Source organism: Pungitius pungitius, chromosome 16 (assembly GCF_949316345.1).
Source record: "Pungitius pungitius chromosome 16, fPunPun2.1, whole genome shotgun sequence".
NCBI classification, from domain to species: domain Eukaryota; kingdom Metazoa; phylum Chordata; class Actinopteri; order Perciformes; family Gasterosteidae; genus Pungitius; species Pungitius pungitius.
The window spans coordinates 18,927,084-18,952,261 of record NC_084915.1 but is presented as its reverse complement, the minus strand read 5'-3'; the positions used below and the strand labels follow the sequence as shown (position 1 = coordinate 18,952,261).

General features: G+C 40.7%; 1 protein-coding gene across 1 annotated transcript; it reads right to left on the bottom strand.

Annotated features, from left to right (window-relative positions):
• Positions 1-1,899: 1,899 nt before the first annotated feature.
• On the bottom strand, positions 1,900-22,393 carry LOC134106204 (basic salivary proline-rich protein 3-like; the record flags this gene model as incomplete). The annotated part of the gene is made up of 12 exons (XM_062558215.1): positions 22,360-22,393; positions 21,450-21,530; positions 19,495-19,575; positions 17,540-17,620; positions 15,585-15,665; positions 13,630-13,710; positions 11,675-11,755; positions 9,720-9,800; positions 7,765-7,845; positions 5,810-5,890; positions 3,855-3,935; positions 1,900-1,980 (listed from the first exon to the last, which is right to left on the bottom strand). Coding segments are annotated over exons 1-12 (925 nt in total), but the record flags the coding sequence as incomplete, so codon positions are not given.
• Positions 22,394-25,178: the final 2,785 nt, after the last annotated feature.

Below are 25,178 nucleotides of genomic sequence, written 5' to 3'. Positions count from 1 at the left end.
CCCTAACCCTAACCCTAACCCTAACCCCTAACCCTAACCCTAACCCTAACCCCTAACCCTAACCCTAACCCTAAATGAAGAGCGGAACTATTTTTAACCATAAAATACCCTCAAAAATATACTTACCTCTCCGGTGGTGTTAACCCTAAACTTAACCCCCAACCTATAAAAGGTAGAAGAGGGGCTGGGAGAGGTTCGCCACCGGTGGGAAGAAAAACTGGAAGAAAACCATTTTTATCATGGGTTTTTATGGGATTTTAGTAAAGTTTTTAATTAAGGCAAACCTCGCAGCAGGACCTTTTTAAATAACTTTTCTTATCCCTGAAAACACCCCCCACAATAAAAACCATACTCACCTGACCTAGGTGGAACCCTAAACACAACCTCTAGGCCCTTCAACGGTAGAAAAGAGGAAAGGGTTCCACCGTGAACAGGTCAGGATGAGCTCTCACATACCCCCACTTACCTGGTCCACGAGTTGTCCATTTCCCACACTTACCTGAGAAAAAACCCTGCAAAAGGAAGGAAAAAAAGAGACTTACCTGCAAAAGAGAGAAAAGGGTCCAGGGAATGGACAACTCACAATGAGACGGGGAGATGGGGCCTACAAATGGGTGTTTTTATGGTTTTTTAATAAAGTTTCTAATTAAGGTTAAACTCTATGCAGTACCTTTTTTAACTCTTTTTAAGACGACTTTCCCCTTTTATACAATTTTATGAATATTATCTATCCCCATGTCCAATGGAAATAAGGCCTACATGACCTTTGGGTGATGCCCGTGCATTGGGGAGCCTAGAGCTCCCCACACCGTATATATAATTTTTTTTATATATACATCTTTCCCTCACCTAACCCGCCAGAGCCACCGAGGTTTGGTCTCCAGACATGGGCCTAAATCATACACTTTTGGGAGAACCTCTTTTAGAGATCCTATTTATGTGTGGTTTTAAAAGATAATTATTTATTTATTGTTTTTACTGGGAATGTCTGTCTTTCTTTGTGGGAACTAACTCCGAGACTGGTTACGGTCGTTAGGAGACAATTTGAAACACATTTGGGTATATGCTCAGGTGGGACAATTAAAGATTACCCAATCAGGACGCTGCTTTTAAGCCCCTCCCCCTGACCACTTCCCTTACTTACCTGTCTGTGTTGTCACTTCCACTCCATGTCTCCTCTGAAGAAGGTCGAGTTGGCCGAAACGTTAGGAGTTTTTATTTTGTTTTAAAGAACCTACAGCCTCGCTGCTTTTAACATATGGTTTTTAACTTATGGTCTTTTTATTTTAATCAATTTCTCTGAGAGCCCGATTTTATTACTATTTTAACATCTGTGTTTTAGTACAGATTTTACATCATATTTTTAATAGGATACTGGGGTTTTAAGCACTGAGCCACCTTGGGAGTGTGGGGTGGCTCTTTTATCCAGCGTGTTTTTTGTGAATTTTACGAGTGTGCATGTTTTTGTGTGGTTTTAATAAAAAACAAAAAATACAAAAATTTATAGAAAAACACAAGAAAAATACAAAAAACATTGAAACTGGCCAGTGCTTTTATCTACACCTCGTCCTAATATATGGTGTTTTTATCAGTGTACTTTTATACACTATAGTATCTAGGGCCCTCCGCATAGACAAAGGGATTTTATACATCCGAATCCCTTTGGTTTTTAAGAGAAGTTGATTTTAATCACTCCCATTTAGATTTGTGGCTTAAAGCCCATATCTTTTTAATTTATTCGGCTGACTCTTTTTAAACAACCTTGCCGGCTAGAGTCAGCCGATCAGAAATCACAGCGAGGCTGTCGGTTTTTAGAAAACAATTTATCCCCCCTTCCCCTTGTTTGTCTTGGCCTACGGGTATTTTATCTCCAGCTTTTAATCTTCCATTTTTACTTACCATCATCCTCGGTGACCCCTTCTTCATGCTCCACCCCGGCTGGGGGGGAGCCAGGGGTCAAAGGTGTTCTCGGTGGAGACCCTATACCAAGAGGAATGGAAGAACAGGGCGGAGATACTTACCTGCCTAAATGAAGAGCGGAACTATTTTTAACCATAAAATACCCTCAAAAATATACTTACCTCTCCGGTGGTGTTAACCCTAAACTTAACCCCCAACCTATAAAAGGTAGAAGAGGGGCTGGGAGAGGTTCGCCACCGGTGGGAAGAAAAACTGGAAGAAAACCATTTTTATCATGGGTTTTTATGGGATTTTAGTAAAGTTTTTAATTAAGGCAAACCTCGCAGCAGGACCTTTTTAAATAACTTTTCTTATCCCTGAAAACACCCCCCACAATAAAAACCATACTCACCTGACCTAGGTGGAACCCTAAACACAACCTCTAGGCCCTTCAACGGTAGAAAAGAGGAAAGGGTTCCACCGTGAACAGGTCAGGATGAGCTCTCACATACCCCCACTTACCTGGTCCACGAGTTGTCCATTTCCCACACTTACCTGAGAAAAAACCCTGCAAAAGGAAGGAAAAAAAGAGACTTACCTGCAAAAGAGAGAAAAGGGTCCAGGGAATGGACAACTCACAATGAGACGGGGAGATGGGGCCTACAAATGGGTGTTTTTATGGTTTTTTAATAAAGTTTCTAATTAAGGTTAAACTCTATGCAGTACCTTTTTTAACTCTTTTTAAGACGACTTTCCCCTTTTATACAATTTTATGAATATTATCTATCCCCATGTCCAATGGAAATAAGGCCTACATGACCTTTGGGTGATGCCCGTGCATTGGGGAGCCTAGAGCTCCCCACACCGTATATATAATTTTTTTTATATATACATCTTTCCCTCACCTAACCCGCCAGAGCCACCGAGGTTTGGTCTCCAGACATGGGCCTAAATCATACACTTTTGGGAGAACCTCTTTTAGAGATCCTATTTATGTGTGGTTTTAAAAGATAATTATTTATTTATTGTTTTTACTGGGAATGTCTGTCTTTCTTTGTGGGAACTAACTCCGAGACTGGTTACGGTCGTTAGGAGACAATTTGAAACACATTTGGGTATATGCTCAGGTGGGACAATTAAAGATTACCCAATCAGGACGCTGCTTTTAAGCCCCTCCCCCTGACCACTTCCCTTACTTACCTGTCTGTGTTGTCACTTCCACTCCATGTCTCCTCTGAAGAAGGTCGAGTTGGCCGAAACGTTAGGAGTTTTTATTTTGTTTTAAAGAACCTACAGCCTCGCTGCTTTTAACATATGGTTTTTAACTTATGGTCTTTTTATTTTAATCAATTTCTCTGAGAGCCCGATTTTATTACTATTTTAACATCTGTGTTTTAGTACAGATTTTACATCATATTTTTAATAGGATACTGGGGTTTTAAGCACTGAGCCACCTTGGGAGTGTGGGGTGGCTCTTTTATCCAGCGTGTTTTTTGTGAATTTTACGAGTGTGCATGTTTTTGTGTGGTTTTAATAAAAAACAAAAAATACAAAAATTTATAGAAAAACACAAGAAAAATACAAAAAACATTGAAACTGGCCAGTGCTTTTATCTACACCTCGTCCTAATATATGGTGTTTTTATCAGTGTACTTTTATACACTATAGTATCTAGGGCCCTCCGCATAGACAAAGGGATTTTATACATCCGAATCCCTTTGGTTTTTAAGAGAAGTTGATTTTAATCACTCCCATTTAGATTTGTGGCTTAAAGCCCATATCTTTTTAATTTATTCGGCTGACTCTTTTTAAACAACCTTGCCGGCTAGAGTCAGCCGATCAGAAATCACAGCGAGGCTGTCGGTTTTTAGAAAACAATTTATCCCCCCTTCCCCTTGTTTGTCTTGGCCTACGGGTATTTTATCTCCAGCTTTTAATCTTCCATTTTTACTTACCATCATCCTCGGTGACCCCTTCTTCATGCTCCACCCCGGCTGGGGGGGAGCCAGGGGTCAAAGGTGTTCTCGGTGGAGACCCTATACCAAGAGGAATGGAAGAACAGGGCGGAGATACTTACCTGCCTAAATGAAGAGCGGAACTATTTTTAACCATAAAATACCCTCAAAAATATACTTACCTCTCCGGTGGTGTTAACCCTAAACTTAACCCCCAACCTATAAAAGGTAGAAGAGGGGCTGGGAGAGGTTCGCCACCGGTGGGAAGAAAAACTGGAAGAAAACCATTTTTATCATGGGTTTTTATGGGATTTTAGTAAAGTTTTTAATTAAGGCAAACCTCGCAGCAGGACCTTTTTAAATAACTTTTCTTATCCCTGAAAACACCCCCCACAATAAAAACCATACTCACCTGACCTAGGTGGAACCCTAAACACAACCTCTAGGCCCTTCAACGGTAGAAAAGAGGAAAGGGTTCCACCGTGAACAGGTCAGGATGAGCTCTCACATACCCCCACTTACCTGGTCCACGAGTTGTCCATTTCCCACACTTACCTGAGAAAAAACCCTGCAAAAGGAAGGAAAAAAAGAGACTTACCTGCAAAAGAGAGAAAAGGGTCCAGGGAATGGACAACTCACAATGAGACGGGGAGATGGGGCCTACAAATGGGTGTTTTTATGGTTTTTTAATAAAGTTTCTAATTAAGGTTAAACTCTATGCAGTACCTTTTTTAACTCTTTTTAAGACGACTTTCCCCTTTTATACAATTTTATGAATATTATCTATCCCCATGTCCAATGGAAATAAGGCCTACATGACCTTTGGGTGATGCCCGTGCATTGGGGAGCCTAGAGCTCCCCACACCGTATATATAATTTTTTTTATATATACATCTTTCCCTCACCTAACCCGCCAGAGCCACCGAGGTTTGGTCTCCAGACATGGGCCTAAATCATACACTTTTGGGAGAACCTCTTTTAGAGATCCTATTTATGTGTGGTTTTAAAAGATAATTATTTATTTATTGTTTTTACTGGGAATGTCTGTCTTTCTTTGTGGGAACTAACTCCGAGACTGGTTACGGTCGTTAGGAGACAATTTGAAACACATTTGGGTATATGCTCAGGTGGGACAATTAAAGATTACCCAATCAGGACGCTGCTTTTAAGCCCCTCCCCCTGACCACTTCCCTTACTTACCTGTCTGTGTTGTCACTTCCACTCCATGTCTCCTCTGAAGAAGGTCGAGTTGGCCGAAACGTTAGGAGTTTTTATTTTGTTTTAAAGAACCTACAGCCTCGCTGCTTTTAACATATGGTTTTTAACTTATGGTCTTTTTATTTTAATCAATTTCTCTGAGAGCCCGATTTTATTACTATTTTAACATCTGTGTTTTAGTACAGATTTTACATCATATTTTTAATAGGATACTGGGGTTTTAAGCACTGAGCCACCTTGGGAGTGTGGGGTGGCTCTTTTATCCAGCGTGTTTTTTGTGAATTTTACGAGTGTGCATGTTTTTGTGTGGTTTTAATAAAAAACAAAAAATACAAAAATTTATAGAAAAACACAAGAAAAATACAAAAAACATTGAAACTGGCCAGTGCTTTTATCTACACCTCGTCCTAATATATGGTGTTTTTATCAGTGTACTTTTATACACTATAGTATCTAGGGCCCTCCGCATAGACAAAGGGATTTTATACATCCGAATCCCTTTGGTTTTTAAGAGAAGTTGATTTTAATCACTCCCATTTAGATTTGTGGCTTAAAGCCCATATCTTTTTAATTTATTCGGCTGACTCTTTTTAAACAACCTTGCCGGCTAGAGTCAGCCGATCAGAAATCACAGCGAGGCTGTCGGTTTTTAGAAAACAATTTATCCCCCCTTCCCCTTGTTTGTCTTGGCCTACGGGTATTTTATCTCCAGCTTTTAATCTTCCATTTTTACTTACCATCATCCTCGGTGACCCCTTCTTCATGCTCCACCCCGGCTGGGGGGGAGCCAGGGGTCAAAGGTGTTCTCGGTGGAGACCCTATACCAAGAGGAATGGAAGAACAGGGCGGAGATACTTACCTGCCTAAATGAAGAGCGGAACTATTTTTAACCATAAAATACCCTCAAAAATATACTTACCTCTCCGGTGGTGTTAACCCTAAACTTAACCCCCAACCTATAAAAGGTAGAAGAGGGGCTGGGAGAGGTTCGCCACCGGTGGGAAGAAAAACTGGAAGAAAACCATTTTTATCATGGGTTTTTATGGGATTTTAGTAAAGTTTTTAATTAAGGCAAACCTCGCAGCAGGACCTTTTTAAATAACTTTTCTTATCCCTGAAAACACCCCCCACAATAAAAACCATACTCACCTGACCTAGGTGGAACCCTAAACACAACCTCTAGGCCCTTCAACGGTAGAAAAGAGGAAAGGGTTCCACCGTGAACAGGTCAGGATGAGCTCTCACATACCCCCACTTACCTGGTCCACGAGTTGTCCATTTCCCACACTTACCTGAGAAAAAACCCTGCAAAAGGAAGGAAAAAAAGAGACTTACCTGCAAAAGAGAGAAAAGGGTCCAGGGAATGGACAACTCACAATGAGACGGGGAGATGGGGCCTACAAATGGGTGTTTTTATGGTTTTTTAATAAAGTTTCTAATTAAGGTTAAACTCTATGCAGTACCTTTTTTAACTCTTTTTAAGACGACTTTCCCCTTTTATACAATTTTATGAATATTATCTATCCCCATGTCCAATGGAAATAAGGCCTACATGACCTTTGGGTGATGCCCGTGCATTGGGGAGCCTAGAGCTCCCCACACCGTATATATAATTTTTTTTATATATACATCTTTCCCTCACCTAACCCGCCAGAGCCACCGAGGTTTGGTCTCCAGACATGGGCCTAAATCATACACTTTTGGGAGAACCTCTTTTAGAGATCCTATTTATGTGTGGTTTTAAAAGATAATTATTTATTTATTGTTTTTACTGGGAATGTCTGTCTTTCTTTGTGGGAACTAACTCCGAGACTGGTTACGGTCGTTAGGAGACAATTTGAAACACATTTGGGTATATGCTCAGGTGGGACAATTAAAGATTACCCAATCAGGACGCTGCTTTTAAGCCCCTCCCCCTGACCACTTCCCTTACTTACCTGTCTGTGTTGTCACTTCCACTCCATGTCTCCTCTGAAGAAGGTCGAGTTGGCCGAAACGTTAGGAGTTTTTATTTTGTTTTAAAGAACCTACAGCCTCGCTGCTTTTAACATATGGTTTTTAACTTATGGTCTTTTTATTTTAATCAATTTCTCTGAGAGCCCGATTTTATTACTATTTTAACATCTGTGTTTTAGTACAGATTTTACATCATATTTTTAATAGGATACTGGGGTTTTAAGCACTGAGCCACCTTGGGAGTGTGGGGTGGCTCTTTTATCCAGCGTGTTTTTTGTGAATTTTACGAGTGTGCATGTTTTTGTGTGGTTTTAATAAAAAACAAAAAATACAAAAATTTATAGAAAAACACAAGAAAAATACAAAAAACATTGAAACTGGCCAGTGCTTTTATCTACACCTCGTCCTAATATATGGTGTTTTTATCAGTGTACTTTTATACACTATAGTATCTAGGGCCCTCCGCATAGACAAAGGGATTTTATACATCCGAATCCCTTTGGTTTTTAAGAGAAGTTGATTTTAATCACTCCCATTTAGATTTGTGGCTTAAAGCCCATATCTTTTTAATTTATTCGGCTGACTCTTTTTAAACAACCTTGCCGGCTAGAGTCAGCCGATCAGAAATCACAGCGAGGCTGTCGGTTTTTAGAAAACAATTTATCCCCCCTTCCCCTTGTTTGTCTTGGCCTACGGGTATTTTATCTCCAGCTTTTAATCTTCCATTTTTACTTACCATCATCCTCGGTGACCCCTTCTTCATGCTCCACCCCGGCTGGGGGGGAGCCAGGGGTCAAAGGTGTTCTCGGTGGAGACCCTATACCAAGAGGAATGGAAGAACAGGGCGGAGATACTTACCTGCCTAAATGAAGAGCGGAACTATTTTTAACCATAAAATACCCTCAAAAATATACTTACCTCTCCGGTGGTGTTAACCCTAAACTTAACCCCCAACCTATAAAAGGTAGAAGAGGGGCTGGGAGAGGTTCGCCACCGGTGGGAAGAAAAACTGGAAGAAAACCATTTTTATCATGGGTTTTTATGGGATTTTAGTAAAGTTTTTAATTAAGGCAAACCTCGCAGCAGGACCTTTTTAAATAACTTTTCTTATCCCTGAAAACACCCCCCACAATAAAAACCATACTCACCTGACCTAGGTGGAACCCTAAACACAACCTCTAGGCCCTTCAACGGTAGAAAAGAGGAAAGGGTTCCACCGTGAACAGGTCAGGATGAGCTCTCACATACCCCCACTTACCTGGTCCACGAGTTGTCCATTTCCCACACTTACCTGAGAAAAAACCCTGCAAAAGGAAGGAAAAAAAGAGACTTACCTGCAAAAGAGAGAAAAGGGTCCAGGGAATGGACAACTCACAATGAGACGGGGAGATGGGGCCTACAAATGGGTGTTTTTATGGTTTTTTAATAAAGTTTCTAATTAAGGTTAAACTCTATGCAGTACCTTTTTTAACTCTTTTTAAGACGACTTTCCCCTTTTATACAATTTTATGAATATTATCTATCCCCATGTCCAATGGAAATAAGGCCTACATGACCTTTGGGTGATGCCCGTGCATTGGGGAGCCTAGAGCTCCCCACACCGTATATATAATTTTTTTTATATATACATCTTTCCCTCACCTAACCCGCCAGAGCCACCGAGGTTTGGTCTCCAGACATGGGCCTAAATCATACACTTTTGGGAGAACCTCTTTTAGAGATCCTATTTATGTGTGGTTTTAAAAGATAATTATTTATTTATTGTTTTTACTGGGAATGTCTGTCTTTCTTTGTGGGAACTAACTCCGAGACTGGTTACGGTCGTTAGGAGACAATTTGAAACACATTTGGGTATATGCTCAGGTGGGACAATTAAAGATTACCCAATCAGGACGCTGCTTTTAAGCCCCTCCCCCTGACCACTTCCCTTACTTACCTGTCTGTGTTGTCACTTCCACTCCATGTCTCCTCTGAAGAAGGTCGAGTTGGCCGAAACGTTAGGAGTTTTTATTTTGTTTTAAAGAACCTACAGCCTCGCTGCTTTTAACATATGGTTTTTAACTTATGGTCTTTTTATTTTAATCAATTTCTCTGAGAGCCCGATTTTATTACTATTTTAACATCTGTGTTTTAGTACAGATTTTACATCATATTTTTAATAGGATACTGGGGTTTTAAGCACTGAGCCACCTTGGGAGTGTGGGGTGGCTCTTTTATCCAGCGTGTTTTTTGTGAATTTTACGAGTGTGCATGTTTTTGTGTGGTTTTAATAAAAAACAAAAAATACAAAAATTTATAGAAAAACACAAGAAAAATACAAAAAACATTGAAACTGGCCAGTGCTTTTATCTACACCTCGTCCTAATATATGGTGTTTTTATCAGTGTACTTTTATACACTATAGTATCTAGGGCCCTCCGCATAGACAAAGGGATTTTATACATCCGAATCCCTTTGGTTTTTAAGAGAAGTTGATTTTAATCACTCCCATTTAGATTTGTGGCTTAAAGCCCATATCTTTTTAATTTATTCGGCTGACTCTTTTTAAACAACCTTGCCGGCTAGAGTCAGCCGATCAGAAATCACAGCGAGGCTGTCGGTTTTTAGAAAACAATTTATCCCCCCTTCCCCTTGTTTGTCTTGGCCTACGGGTATTTTATCTCCAGCTTTTAATCTTCCATTTTTACTTACCATCATCCTCGGTGACCCCTTCTTCATGCTCCACCCCGGCTGGGGGGGAGCCAGGGGTCAAAGGTGTTCTCGGTGGAGACCCTATACCAAGAGGAATGGAAGAACAGGGCGGAGATACTTACCTGCCTAAATGAAGAGCGGAACTATTTTTAACCATAAAATACCCTCAAAAATATACTTACCTCTCCGGTGGTGTTAACCCTAAACTTAACCCCCAACCTATAAAAGGTAGAAGAGGGGCTGGGAGAGGTTCGCCACCGGTGGGAAGAAAAACTGGAAGAAAACCATTTTTATCATGGGTTTTTATGGGATTTTAGTAAAGTTTTTAATTAAGGCAAACCTCGCAGCAGGACCTTTTTAAATAACTTTTCTTATCCCTGAAAACACCCCCCACAATAAAAACCATACTCACCTGACCTAGGTGGAACCCTAAACACAACCTCTAGGCCCTTCAACGGTAGAAAAGAGGAAAGGGTTCCACCGTGAACAGGTCAGGATGAGCTCTCACATACCCCCACTTACCTGGTCCACGAGTTGTCCATTTCCCACACTTACCTGAGAAAAAACCCTGCAAAAGGAAGGAAAAAAAGAGACTTACCTGCAAAAGAGAGAAAAGGGTCCAGGGAATGGACAACTCACAATGAGACGGGGAGATGGGGCCTACAAATGGGTGTTTTTATGGTTTTTTAATAAAGTTTCTAATTAAGGTTAAACTCTATGCAGTACCTTTTTTAACTCTTTTTAAGACGACTTTCCCCTTTTATACAATTTTATGAATATTATCTATCCCCATGTCCAATGGAAATAAGGCCTACATGACCTTTGGGTGATGCCCGTGCATTGGGGAGCCTAGAGCTCCCCACACCGTATATATAATTTTTTTTATATATACATCTTTCCCTCACCTAACCCGCCAGAGCCACCGAGGTTTGGTCTCCAGACATGGGCCTAAATCATACACTTTTGGGAGAACCTCTTTTAGAGATCCTATTTATGTGTGGTTTTAAAAGATAATTATTTATTTATTGTTTTTACTGGGAATGTCTGTCTTTCTTTGTGGGAACTAACTCCGAGACTGGTTACGGTCGTTAGGAGACAATTTGAAACACATTTGGGTATATGCTCAGGTGGGACAATTAAAGATTACCCAATCAGGACGCTGCTTTTAAGCCCCTCCCCCTGACCACTTCCCTTACTTACCTGTCTGTGTTGTCACTTCCACTCCATGTCTCCTCTGAAGAAGGTCGAGTTGGCCGAAACGTTAGGAGTTTTTATTTTGTTTTAAAGAACCTACAGCCTCGCTGCTTTTAACATATGGTTTTTAACTTATGGTCTTTTTATTTTAATCAATTTCTCTGAGAGCCCGATTTTATTACTATTTTAACATCTGTGTTTTAGTACAGATTTTACATCATATTTTTAATAGGATACTGGGGTTTTAAGCACTGAGCCACCTTGGGAGTGTGGGGTGGCTCTTTTATCCAGCGTGTTTTTTGTGAATTTTACGAGTGTGCATGTTTTTGTGTGGTTTTAATAAAAAACAAAAAATACAAAAATTTATAGAAAAACACAAGAAAAATACAAAAAACATTGAAACTGGCCAGTGCTTTTATCTACACCTCGTCCTAATATATGGTGTTTTTATCAGTGTACTTTTATACACTATAGTATCTAGGGCCCTCCGCATAGACAAAGGGATTTTATACATCCGAATCCCTTTGGTTTTTAAGAGAAGTTGATTTTAATCACTCCCATTTAGATTTGTGGCTTAAAGCCCATATCTTTTTAATTTATTCGGCTGACTCTTTTTAAACAACCTTGCCGGCTAGAGTCAGCCGATCAGAAATCACAGCGAGGCTGTCGGTTTTTAGAAAACAATTTATCCCCCCTTCCCCTTGTTTGTCTTGGCCTACGGGTATTTTATCTCCAGCTTTTAATCTTCCATTTTTACTTACCATCATCCTCGGTGACCCCTTCTTCATGCTCCACCCCGGCTGGGGGGGAGCCAGGGGTCAAAGGTGTTCTCGGTGGAGACCCTATACCAAGAGGAATGGAAGAACAGGGCGGAGATACTTACCTGCCTAAATGAAGAGCGGAACTATTTTTAACCATAAAATACCCTCAAAAATATACTTACCTCTCCGGTGGTGTTAACCCTAAACTTAACCCCCAACCTATAAAAGGTAGAAGAGGGGCTGGGAGAGGTTCGCCACCGGTGGGAAGAAAAACTGGAAGAAAACCATTTTTATCATGGGTTTTTATGGGATTTTAGTAAAGTTTTTAATTAAGGCAAACCTCGCAGCAGGACCTTTTTAAATAACTTTTCTTATCCCTGAAAACACCCCCCACAATAAAAACCATACTCACCTGACCTAGGTGGAACCCTAAACACAACCTCTAGGCCCTTCAACGGTAGAAAAGAGGAAAGGGTTCCACCGTGAACAGGTCAGGATGAGCTCTCACATACCCCCACTTACCTGGTCCACGAGTTGTCCATTTCCCACACTTACCTGAGAAAAAACCCTGCAAAAGGAAGGAAAAAAAGAGACTTACCTGCAAAAGAGAGAAAAGGGTCCAGGGAATGGACAACTCACAATGAGACGGGGAGATGGGGCCTACAAATGGGTGTTTTTATGGTTTTTTAATAAAGTTTCTAATTAAGGTTAAACTCTATGCAGTACCTTTTTTAACTCTTTTTAAGACGACTTTCCCCTTTTATACAATTTTATGAATATTATCTATCCCCATGTCCAATGGAAATAAGGCCTACATGACCTTTGGGTGATGCCCGTGCATTGGGGAGCCTAGAGCTCCCCACACCGTATATATAATTTTTTTTATATATACATCTTTCCCTCACCTAACCCGCCAGAGCCACCGAGGTTTGGTCTCCAGACATGGGCCTAAATCATACACTTTTGGGAGAACCTCTTTTAGAGATCCTATTTATGTGTGGTTTTAAAAGATAATTATTTATTTATTGTTTTTACTGGGAATGTCTGTCTTTCTTTGTGGGAACTAACTCCGAGACTGGTTACGGTCGTTAGGAGACAATTTGAAACACATTTGGGTATATGCTCAGGTGGGACAATTAAAGATTACCCAATCAGGACGCTGCTTTTAAGCCCCTCCCCCTGACCACTTCCCTTACTTACCTGTCTGTGTTGTCACTTCCACTCCATGTCTCCTCTGAAGAAGGTCGAGTTGGCCGAAACGTTAGGAGTTTTTATTTTGTTTTAAAGAACCTACAGCCTCGCTGCTTTTAACATATGGTTTTTAACTTATGGTCTTTTTATTTTAATCAATTTCTCTGAGAGCCCGATTTTATTACTATTTTAACATCTGTGTTTTAGTACAGATTTTACATCATATTTTTAATAGGATACTGGGGTTTTAAGCACTGAGCCACCTTGGGAGTGTGGGGTGGCTCTTTTATCCAGCGTGTTTTTTGTGAATTTTACGAGTGTGCATGTTTTTGTGTGGTTTTAATAAAAAACAAAAAATACAAAAATTTATAGAAAAACACAAGAAAAATACAAAAAACATTGAAACTGGCCAGTGCTTTTATCTACACCTCGTCCTAATATATGGTGTTTTTATCAGTGTACTTTTATACACTATAGTATCTAGGGCCCTCCGCATAGACAAAGGGATTTTATACATCCGAATCCCTTTGGTTTTTAAGAGAAGTTGATTTTAATCACTCCCATTTAGATTTGTGGCTTAAAGCCCATATCTTTTTAATTTATTCGGCTGACTCTTTTTAAACAACCTTGCCGGCTAGAGTCAGCCGATCAGAAATCACAGCGAGGCTGTCGGTTTTTAGAAAACAATTTATCCCCCCTTCCCCTTGTTTGTCTTGGCCTACGGGTATTTTATCTCCAGCTTTTAATCTTCCATTTTTACTTACCATCATCCTCGGTGACCCCTTCTTCATGCTCCACCCCGGCTGGGGGGGAGCCAGGGGTCAAAGGTGTTCTCGGTGGAGACCCTATACCAAGAGGAATGGAAGAACAGGGCGGAGATACTTACCTGCCTAAATGAAGAGCGGAACTATTTTTAACCATAAAATACCCTCAAAAATATACTTACCTCTCCGGTGGTGTTAACCCTAAACTTAACCCCCAACCTATAAAAGGTAGAAGAGGGGCTGGGAGAGGTTCGCCACCGGTGGGAAGAAAAACTGGAAGAAAACCATTTTTATCATGGGTTTTTATGGGATTTTAGTAAAGTTTTTAATTAAGGCAAACCTCGCAGCAGGACCTTTTTAAATAACTTTTCTTATCCCTGAAAACACCCCCCACAATAAAAACCATACTCACCTGACCTAGGTGGAACCCTAAACACAACCTCTAGGCCCTTCAACGGTAGAAAAGAGGAAAGGGTTCCACCGTGAACAGGTCAGGATGAGCTCTCACATACCCCCACTTACCTGGTCCACGAGTTGTCCATTTCCCACACTTACCTGAGAAAAAACCCTGCAAAAGGAAGGAAAAAAAGAGACTTACCTGCAAAAGAGAGAAAAGGGTCCAGGGAATGGACAACTCACAATGAGACGGGGAGATGGGGCCTACAAATGGGTGTTTTTATGGTTTTTTAATAAAGTTTCTAATTAAGGTTAAACTCTATGCAGTACCTTTTTTAACTCTTTTTAAGACGACTTTCCCCTTTTATACAATTTTATGAATATTATCTATCCCCATGTCCAATGGAAATAAGGCCTACATGACCTTTGGGTGATGCCCGTGCATTGGGGAGCCTAGAGCTCCCCACACCGTATATATAATTTTTTTTATATATACATCTTTCCCTCACCTAACCCGCCAGAGCCACCGAGGTTTGGTCTCCAGACATGGGCCTAAATCATACACTTTTGGGAGAACCTCTTTTAGAGATCCTATTTATGTGTGGTTTTAAAAGATAATTATTTATTTATTGTTTTTACTGGGAATGTCTGTCTTTCTTTGTGGGAACTAACTCCGAGACTGGTTACGGTCGTTAGGAGACAATTTGAAACACATTTGGGTATATGCTCAGGTGGGACAATTAAAGATTACCCAATCAGGACGCTGCTTTTAAGCCCCTCCCCCTGACCACTTCCCTTACTTACCTGTCTGTGTTGTCACTTCCACTCCATGTCTCCTCTGAAGAAGGTCGAGTTGGCCGAAACGTTAGGAGTTTTTATTTTGTTTTAAAGAACCTACAGCCTCGCTGCTTTTAACATATGGTTTTTAACTTATGGTCTTTTTATTTTAATCAATTTCTCTGAGAGCCCGATTTTATTACTATTTTAACATCTGTGTTTTAGTACAGATTTTACATCATATTTTTAATAGGATACTGGGGTTTTAAGCACTGAGCCACCTTGGGAGTGTGGGGTGGCTCTTTTATCCAGCGTGTTTTTTGTGAATTTTACGAGTGTGCATGTTTTTGTGTGGTTTTAATAAAAAACAAAAAATACAAAAATTTATAGAAAAACACAAGAAAAATACAAAAAACATTGAAACTGGCCAGTGCTTTTATCTACACCTCGTCCTAATATATGGTGTTTTTATCAGTGTACTTTTATACACTATAGTATCTAGGGCCCTCCGCATAGACAAAGGGATTTTATACATCCGAATCCCTTTGGTTTTTAAGAGAAGTTGATTTTAATCACTCCCATTTAGATTTGTGGCTTAAAGCCCATATCTTTTTAATTTATTCGGCTGACTCTTTTTAAACAACCTTGCCGGCTAGAGTCAGCCGATCAGAAATCACAGCGAGGCTGTCGGTTTTTAGAAAACAATTTATCCCCCCTTCCCCTTGTTTGTCTTGGCCTACGGGTATTTTATCTCCAGCTTTTAATCTTCCATTTTTACTTACCATCATCCTCGGTGACCCCTTCTTCATGCTCCACCCCGGCTGGGGGGGAGCCAGGGGTCAAAGGTGTTCTCGGTGGAGACCCTATACCAAGAGGAATGGAAGAACAGGGCGGAGATACTTACCTGCCTAAATGAAGAGCGGAACTATTTTTAACCATAAAATACCCTCAAAAATATACTTACCTCTCCGGTGGTGTTAACCCTAAACTTAACCCCCAACCTATAAAAGGTAGAAGAGGGGCTGGGAGAGGTTCGCCACCGGTGGGAAGAAAAACTGGAAGAAAACCATTTTTATCATGGGTTTTTATGGGATTTTAGTAAAGTTTTTAATTAAGGCAAACCTCGCAGCAGGACCTTTTTAAATAACTTTTCTTATCCCTGAAAACACCCCCCACAATAAAAACCATACTCACCTGACCTAGGTGGAACCCTAAACACAACCTCTAGGCCCTTCAACGGTAGAAAAGAGGAAAGGGTTCCACCGTGAACAGGTCAGGATGAGCTCTCACATACCCCCACTTACCTGGTCCACGAGTTGTCCATTTCCCACACTTACCTGAGAAAAAACCCTGCAAAAGGAAGGAAAAAAAGAGACTTACCTGCAAAAGAGAGAAAAGGGTCCAGGGAATGGACAACTCACAATGAGACGGGGAGATGGGGCCTACAAATGGGTGTTTTTATGGTTTTTTAATAAAGTTTCTAATTAAGGTTAAACTCTATGCAGTACCTTTTTTAACTCTTTTTAAGACGACTTTCCCCTTTTATACAATTTTATGAATATTATCTATCCCCATGTCCAATGGAAATAAGGCCTACATGACCTTTGGGTGATGCCCGTGCATTGGGGAGCCTAGAGCTCCCCACACCGTATATATAATTTTTTTTATATATACATCTTTCCCTCACCTAACCCGCCAGAGCCACCGAGGTTTGGTCTCCAGACATGGGCCTAAATCATACACTTTTGGGAGAACCTCTTTTAGAGATCCTATTTATGTGTGGTTTTAAAAGATAATTATTTATTTATTGTTTTTACTGGGAATGTCTGTCTTTCTTTGTGGGAACTAACTCCGAGACTGGTTACGGTCGTTAGGAGACAATTTGAAACACATTTGGGTATATGCTCAGGTGGGACAATTAAAGATTACCCAATCAGGACGCTGCTTTTAAGCCCCTCCCCCTGACCACTTCCCTTACTTACCTGTCTGTGTTGTCACTTCCACTCCATGTCTCCTCTGAAGAAGGTCGAGTTGGCCGAAACGTTAGGAGTTTTTATTTTGTTTTAAAGAACCTACAGCCTCGCTGCTTTTAACATATGGTTTTTAACTTATGGTCTTTTTATTTTAATCAATTTCTCTGAGAGCCCGATTTTATTACTATTTTAACATCTGTGTTTTAGTACAGATTTTACATCATATTTTTAATAGGATACTGGGGTTTTAAGCACTGAGCCACCTTGGGAGTGTGGGGTGGCTCTTTTATCCAGCGTGTTTTTTGTGAATTTTACGAGTGTGCATGTTTTTGTGTGGTTTTAATAAAAAACAAAAAATACAAAAATTTATAGAAAAACACAAGAAAAATACAAAAAACATTGAAACTGGCCAGTGCTTTTATCTACACCTCGTCCTAATATATGGTGTTTTTATCAGTGTACTTTTATACACTATAGTATCTAGGGCCCTCCGCATAGACAAAGGGATTTTATACATCCGAATCCCTTTGGTTTTTAAGAGAAGTTGATTTTAATCACTCCCATTTAGATTTGTGGCTTAAAGCCCATATCTTTTTAATTTATTCGGCTGACTCTTTTTAAACAACCTTGCCGGCTAGAGTCAGCCGATCAGAAATCACAGCGAGGCTGTCGGTTTTTAGAAAACAATTTATCCCCCCTTCCCCTTGTTTGTCTTGGCCTACGGGTATTTTATCTCCAGCTTTTAATCTTCCATTTTTACTTACCATCATCCTCGGTGACCCCTTCTTCATGCTCCACCCCGGCTGGGGGGGAGCCAGGGGTCAAAGGTGTTCTCGGTGGAGACCCTATACCAAGAGGAATGGAAGAACAGGGCGGAGATACTTACCTGCCTAAATGAAGAGCGGAACTATTTTTAACCATAAAATACCCTCAAAAATATACTTACCTCTCCGGTGGTGTTAACCCTAAACTTAACCCCCAACCTATAAAAGGTAGAAGAGGGGCTGGGAGAGGTTCGCCACCGGTGGGAAGAAAAACTGGAAGAAAACCATTTTTATCATGGGTTTTTATGGGATTTTAGTAAAGTTTTTAATTAAGGCAAACCTCGCAGCAGGACCTTTTTAAATAACTTTTCTTATCCCTGAAAACACCCCCCACAATAAAAACCATACTCACCTGACCTAGGTGGAACCCTAAACACAACCTCTAGGCCCTTCAACGGTAGAAAAGAGGAAAGGGTTCCACCGTGAACAGGTCAGGATGAGCTCTCACATACCCCCACTTACCTGGTCCACGAGTTGTCCATTTCCCACACTTACCTGAGAAAAAACCCTGCAAAAGGAAGGAAAAAAAGAGACTTACCTGCAAAAGAGAGAAAAGGGTCCAGGGAATGGACAACTCACAATGAGACGGGGAGATGGGGCCTACAAATGGGTGTTTTTATGGTTTTTTAATAAAGTTTCTAATTAAGGTTAAACTCTATGCAGTACCTTTTTTAACTCTTTTTAAGACGACTTTCCCCTTTTATACAATTTTATGAATATTATCTATCCCCATGTCCAATGGAAATAAGGCCTACATGACCTTTGGGTGATGCCCGTGCATTGGGGAGCCTAGAGCTCCCCACACCGTATATATAATTTTTTTTATATATACATCTTTCCCTCACCTAACCCGCCAGAGCCACCGAGGTTTGGTCTCCAGACATGGGCCTAAATCATACACTTTTGGGAGAACCTCTTTTAGAGATCCTATTTATGTGTGGTTTTAAAAGATAATTATTTATTTATTGTTTTTACTGGGAATGTCTGTCTTTCTTTGTGGGAACTAACTCCGAGACTGGTTACGGTCGTTAGGAGACAATTTGAAACACATTTGGGTATATGCTCAGGTGGGACAATTAAAGATTACCCAATCAGGACGCTGCTTTTAAGCCCCTCCCCCTGACCACTTCCCTTACTTACCTGTCTGTGTTGTCACTTCCACTCCATGTCTCCTCTGAAGAAGGTCGAGTTGGCCGAAACGTTAGGAGTTTTTATTTTGTTTTAAAGAACCTACAGCCTCGCTGCTTTTAACATATGGTTTTTAACTTATGGTCTTTTTATTTTAATCAATTTCTCTGAGAGCCCGATTTTATTACTATTTTAACATCTGTGTTTTAGTACAGATTTTACATCATATTTTTAATAGGATACTGGGGTTTTAAGCACTGAGCCACCTTGGGAGTGTGGGGTGGCTCTTTTATCCAGCGTGTTTTTTGTGAATTTTACGAGTGTGCATGTTTTTGTGTGGTTTTAATAAAAAACAAAAAATACAAAAATTTATAGAAAAACACAAGAAAAATACAAAAAACATTGAAACTGGCCAGTGCTTTTATCTACACCTCGTCCTAATATATGGTGTTTTTATCAGTGTACTTTTATACACTATAGTATCTAGGGCCCTCCGCATAGACAAAGGGATTTTATACATCCGAATCCCTTTGGTTTTTAAGAGAAGTTGATTTTAATCACTCCCATTTAGATTTGTGGCTTAAAGCCCATATCTTTTTAATTTATTCGGCTGACTCTTTTTAAACAACCTTGCCGGCTAGAGTCAGCCGATCAGAAATCACAGCGAGGCTGTCGGTTTTTAGAAAACAATTTATCCCCCCTTCCCCTTGTTTGTCTTGGCCTACGGGTATTTTATCTCCAGCTTTTAATCTTCCATTTTTACTTACCATCATCCTCGGTGACCCCTTCTTCATGCTCCACCCCGGCTGGGGGGGAGCCAGGGGTCAAAGGTGTTCTCGGTGGAGACCCTATACCAAGAGGAATGGAAGAACAGGGCGGAGATACTTACCTGCCTAAATGAAGAGCGGAACTATTTTTAACCATAAAATACCCTCAAAAATATACTTACCTCTCCGGTGGTGTTAACCCTAAACTTAACCCCCAACCTATAAAAGGTAGAAGAGGGGCTGGGAGAGGTTCGCCACCGGTGGGAAGAAAAACTGGAAGAAAACCATTTTTATCATGGGTTTTTATGGGATTTTAGTAAAGTTTTTAATTAAGGCAAACCTCGCAGCAGGACCTTTTTAAATAACTTTTCTTATCCCTGAAAACACCCCCCACAATAAAAACCATACTCACCTGACCTAGGTGGAACCCTAAACACAACCTCTAGGCCCTTCAACGGTAGAAAAGAGGAAAGGGTTCCACCGTGAACAGGTCAGGATGAGCTCTCACATACCCCCACTTACCTGGTCCACGAGTTGTCCATTTCCCACACTTACCTGAGAAAAAACCCTGCAAAAGGAAGGAAAAAAAGAGACTTACCTGCAAAAGAGAGAAAAGGGTCCAGGGAATGGACAACTCACAATGAGACGGGGAGATGGGGCCTACAAATGGGTGTTTTTATGGTTTTTTAATAAAGTTTCTAATTAAGGTTAAACTCTATGCAGTACCTTTTTTAACTCTTTTTAAGACGACTTTCCCCTTTTATACAATTTTATGAATATTATCTATCCCCATGTCCAATGGAAATAAGGCCTACATGACCTTTGGGTGATGCCCGTGCATTGGGGAGCCTAGAGCTCCCCACACCGTATATATAATTTTTTTTATATATACATCTTTCCCTCACCTAACCCGCCAGAGCCACCGAGGTTTGGTCTCCAGACATGGGCCTAAATCATACACTTTTGGGAGAACCTCTTTTAGAGATCCTATTTATGTGTGGTTTTAAAAGATAATTATTTATTTATTGTTTTTACTGGGAATGTCTGTCTTTCTTTGTGGGAACTAACTCCGAGACTGGTTACGGTCGTTAGGAGACAATTTGAAACACATTTGGGTATATGCTCAGGTGGGACAATTAAAGATTACCCAATCAGGACGCTGCTTTTAAGCCCCTCCCCCTGACCACTTCCCTTACTTACCTGTCTGTGTTGTCACTTCCACTCCATGTCTCCTCTGAAGAAGGTCGAGTTGGCCGAAACGTTAGGAGTTTTTATTTTGTTTTAAAGAACCTACAGCCTCGCTGCTTTTAACATATGGTTTTTAACTTATGGTCTTTTTATTTTAATCAATTTCTCTGAGAGCCCGATTTTATTACTATTTTAACATCTGTGTTTTAGTACAGATTTTACATCATATTTTTAATAGGATACTGGGGTTTTAAGCACTGAGCCACCTTGGGAGTGTGGGGTGGCTCTTTTATCCAGCGTGTTTTTTGTGAATTTTACGAGTGTGCATGTTTTTGTGTGGTTTTAATAAAAAACAAAAAATACAAAAATTTATAGAAAAACACAAGAAAAATACAAAAAACATTGAAACTGGCCAGTGCTTTTATCTACACCTCGTCCTAATATATGGTGTTTTTATCAGTGTACTTTTATACACTATAGTATCTAGGGCCCTCCGCATAGACAAAGGGATTTTATACATCCGAATCCCTTTGGTTTTTAAGAGAAGTTGATTTTAATCACTCCCATTTAGATTTGTGGCTTAAAGCCCATATCTTTTTAATTTATTCGGCTGACTCTTTTTAAACAACCTTGCCGGCTAGAGTCAGCCGATCAGAAATCACAGCGAGGCTGTCGGTTTTTAGAAAACAATTTATCCCCCCTTCCCCTTGTTTGTCTTGGCCTACGGGTATTTTATCTCCAGCTTTTAATCTTCCATTTTTACTTACCATCATCCTCGGTGACCCCTTCTTCATGCTCCACCCCGGCTGGGGGGGAGCCAGGGGTCAAAGGTGTTCTCGGTGGAGACCCTATACCAAGAGGAATGGAAGAACAGGGCGGAGATACTTACCTGCCTAAATGAAGAGCGGAACTATTTTTAACCATAAAATACCCTCAAAAATATACTTACCTCTCCGGTGGTGTTAACCCTAAACTTAACCCCCAACCTATAAAAGGTAGAAGAGGGGCTGGGAGAGGTTCGCCACCGGTGGGAAGAAAAACTGGAAGAAAACCATTTTTATCATGGGTTTTTATGGGATTTTAGTAAAGTTTTTAATTAAGGCAAACCTCGCAGCAGGACCTTTTTAAATAACTTTTCTTATCCCTGAAAACACCCCCCACAATAAAAACCATACTCACCTGACCTAGGTGGAACCCTAAACACAACCTCTAGGCCCTTCAACGGTAGAAAAGAGGAAAGGGTTCCACCGTGAACAGGTCAGGATGAGCTCTCACATACCCCCACTTACCTGGTCCACGAGTTGTCCATTTCCCACACTTACCTGAGAAAAAACCCTGCAAAAGGAAGGAAAAAAAGAGACTTACCTGCAAAAGAGAGAAAAGGGTCCAGGGAATGGACAACTCACAATGAGACGGGGAGATGGGGCCTACAAATGGGTGTTTTTATGGTTTTTTAATAAAGTTTCTAATTAAGGTTAAACTCTATGCAGTACCTTTTTTAACTCTTTTTAAGACGACTTTCCCCTTTTATACAATTTTATGAATATTATCTATCCCCATGTCCAATGGAAATAAGGCCTACATGACCTTTGGGTGATGCCCGTGCATTGGGGAGCCTAGAGCTCCCCACACCGTATATATAATTTTTTTTATATATACATCTTTCCCTCACCTAACCCGCCAGAGCCACCGAGGTTTGGTCTCCAGACATGGGCCTAAATCATACACTTTTGGGAGAACCTCTTTTAGAGATCCTATTTATGTGTGGTTTTAAAAGATAATTATTTATTTATTGTTTTTACTGGGAATGTCTGTCTTTCTTTGTGGGAACTAACTCCGAGACTGGTTACGGTCGTTAGGAGACAATTTGAAACACATTTGGGTATATGCTCAGGTGGGACAATTAAAGATTACCCAATCAGGACGCTGCTTTTAAGCCCCTCCCCCTGACCACTTCCCTTACTTACCTGTCTGTGTTGTCACTTCCACTCCATGTCTCCTCTGAAGAAGGTCGAGTTGGCCGAAACGTTAGGAGTTTTTATTTTGTTTTAAAGAACCTACAGCCTCGCTGCTTTTAACATATGGTTTTTAACTTATGGTCTTTTTATTTTAATCAATTTCTCTGAGAGCCCGATTTTATTACTATTTTAACATCTGTGTTTTAGTACAGATTTTACATCATATTTTTAATAGGATACTGGGGTTTTAAGCACTGAGCCACCTTGGGAGTGTGGGGTGGCTCTTTTATCCAGCGTGTTTTTTGTGAATTTTACGAGTGTGCATGTTTTTGTGTGGTTTTAATAAAAAACAAAAAATACAAAAATTTATAGAAAAACACAAGAAAAATACAAAAAACATTGAAACTGGCCAGTGCTTTTATCTACACCTCGTCCTAATATATGGTGTTTTTATCAGTGTACTTTTATACACTATAGTATCTAGGGCCCTCCGCATAGACAAAGGGATTTTATACATCCGAATCCCTTTGGTTTTTAAGAGAAGTTGATTTTAATCACTCCCATTTAGATTTGTGGCTTAAAGCCCATATCTTTTTAATTTATTCGGCTGACTCTTTTTAAACAACCTTGCCGGCTAGAGTCAGCCGATCAGAAATCACAGCGAGGCTGTCGGTTTTTAGAAAACAATTTATCCCCCCTTCCCCTTGTTTGTCTTGGCCTACGGGTATTTTATCTCCAGCTTTTAATCTTCCATTTTTACTTACCATCATCCTCGGTGACCCCTTCTTCATGCTCCACCCCGGCTGGGGGGGAGCCAGGGGTCAAAGGTGTTCTCGGTGGAGACCCTATACCAAGAGGAATGGAAGAACAGGGCGGAGATACTTACCTGCCTAAATGAAGAGCGGAACTATTTTTAACCATAAAATACCCTCAAAAATATACTTACCTCTCCGGTGGTGTTAACCCTAAACTTAACCCCCAACCTATAAAAGGTAGAAGAGGGGCTGGGAGAGGTTCGCCACCGGTGGGAAGAAAAACTGGAAGAAAACCATTTTTATCATGGGTTTTTATGGGATTTTAGTAAAGTTTTTAATTAAGGCAAACCTCGCAGCAGGACCTTTTTAAATAACTTTTCTTATCCCTGAAAACACCCCCCACAATAAAAACCATACTCACCTGACCTAGGTGGAACCCTAAACACAACCTCTAGGCCCTTCAACGGTAGAAAAGAGGAAAGGGTTCCACCGTGAACAGGTCAGGATGAGCTCTCACATACCCCCACTTACCTGGTCCACGAGTTGTCCATTTCCCACACTTACCTGAGAAAAAACCCTGCAAAAGGAAGGAAAAAAAGAGACTTACCTGCAAAAGAGAGAAAAGGGTCCAGGGAATGGACAACTCACAATGAGACGGGGAGATGGGGCCTACAAATGGGTGTTTTTATGGTTTTTTAATAAAGTTTCTAATTAAGGTTAAACTCTATGCAGTACCTTTTTTAACTCTTTTTAAGACGACTTTCCCCTTTTATACAATTTTATGAATATTATCTATCCCCATGTCCAATGGAAATAAGGCCTACATGACCTTTGGGTGATGCCCGTGCATTGGGGAGCCTAGAGCTCCCCACACCGTATATATAATTTTTTTTATATATACATCTTTCCCTCACCTAACCCCCTAACCCTAACCCCTAACCCTAACCCTAACCCTAACCCTGTCCCAGACAAGGACGCCCCAGCGGGATGGGGCAAAAGTGCCGCTGCCCCTGTCTGCCCAGAAGGGGCAGCACGTGGGCAAGGTGTCAGTTGGAAGTTTGTATGGTGAGTTTTCCTTTTTTCAGTTACATTTCCAGTTTGCTATTTCTATCCATTCTCACCTTTGTTCCTTGGGGTTGTTAAAATAATATTAAATGTTTATCAACTGCAGAAAAAAATCGCAGCTGACTTCCGAAGATTCCGCCAGGGGGGACGCACAGGTAGAAAAGACCTTGAAAATGCCCGGCAGTCCGCGAGCCATGCGTTGCGCTTTTGCGCATACATGGCTTCCGGACTGCCGGTCGTTAGCGTCCAGGAGGACCTGCGCTTCTTGTCCCAAATCGACAAATTGAGGGCGTAAGTATTTTGCATCTGATACTTTCCTTGAGCATGGACTGTGTTAGAACTGGGAGTCAGATTTTATCTCTTGTAACCCTTCCCCTTTTCCCACAGATGGACCACCTACCTTGGAAACAAGGGTTACGCCCCTACGACGATAAAAAACATTTTAAACAACGCCGTACTGTTTCTCCGTCATGCGGAAAACGTCCACGGGAGGGCGTCCAGGCTGACGGGGAAGCAGTACAAGCTACTCGAATACGAGCTGAAGAGGATTTCTGCCGATGTACATAAAGGGCTCTATGTACATCGGCAGAAGATTTTAAAAAAGAAAACGGGTAAATGTTTTCAATTTTCTTTCATCATTTCATTTCTTTCATTCTTTCATTTCTTAAATATAATTAGTCTTCTAAATACATGCATGTCAAACTGTTTTCACAGACAA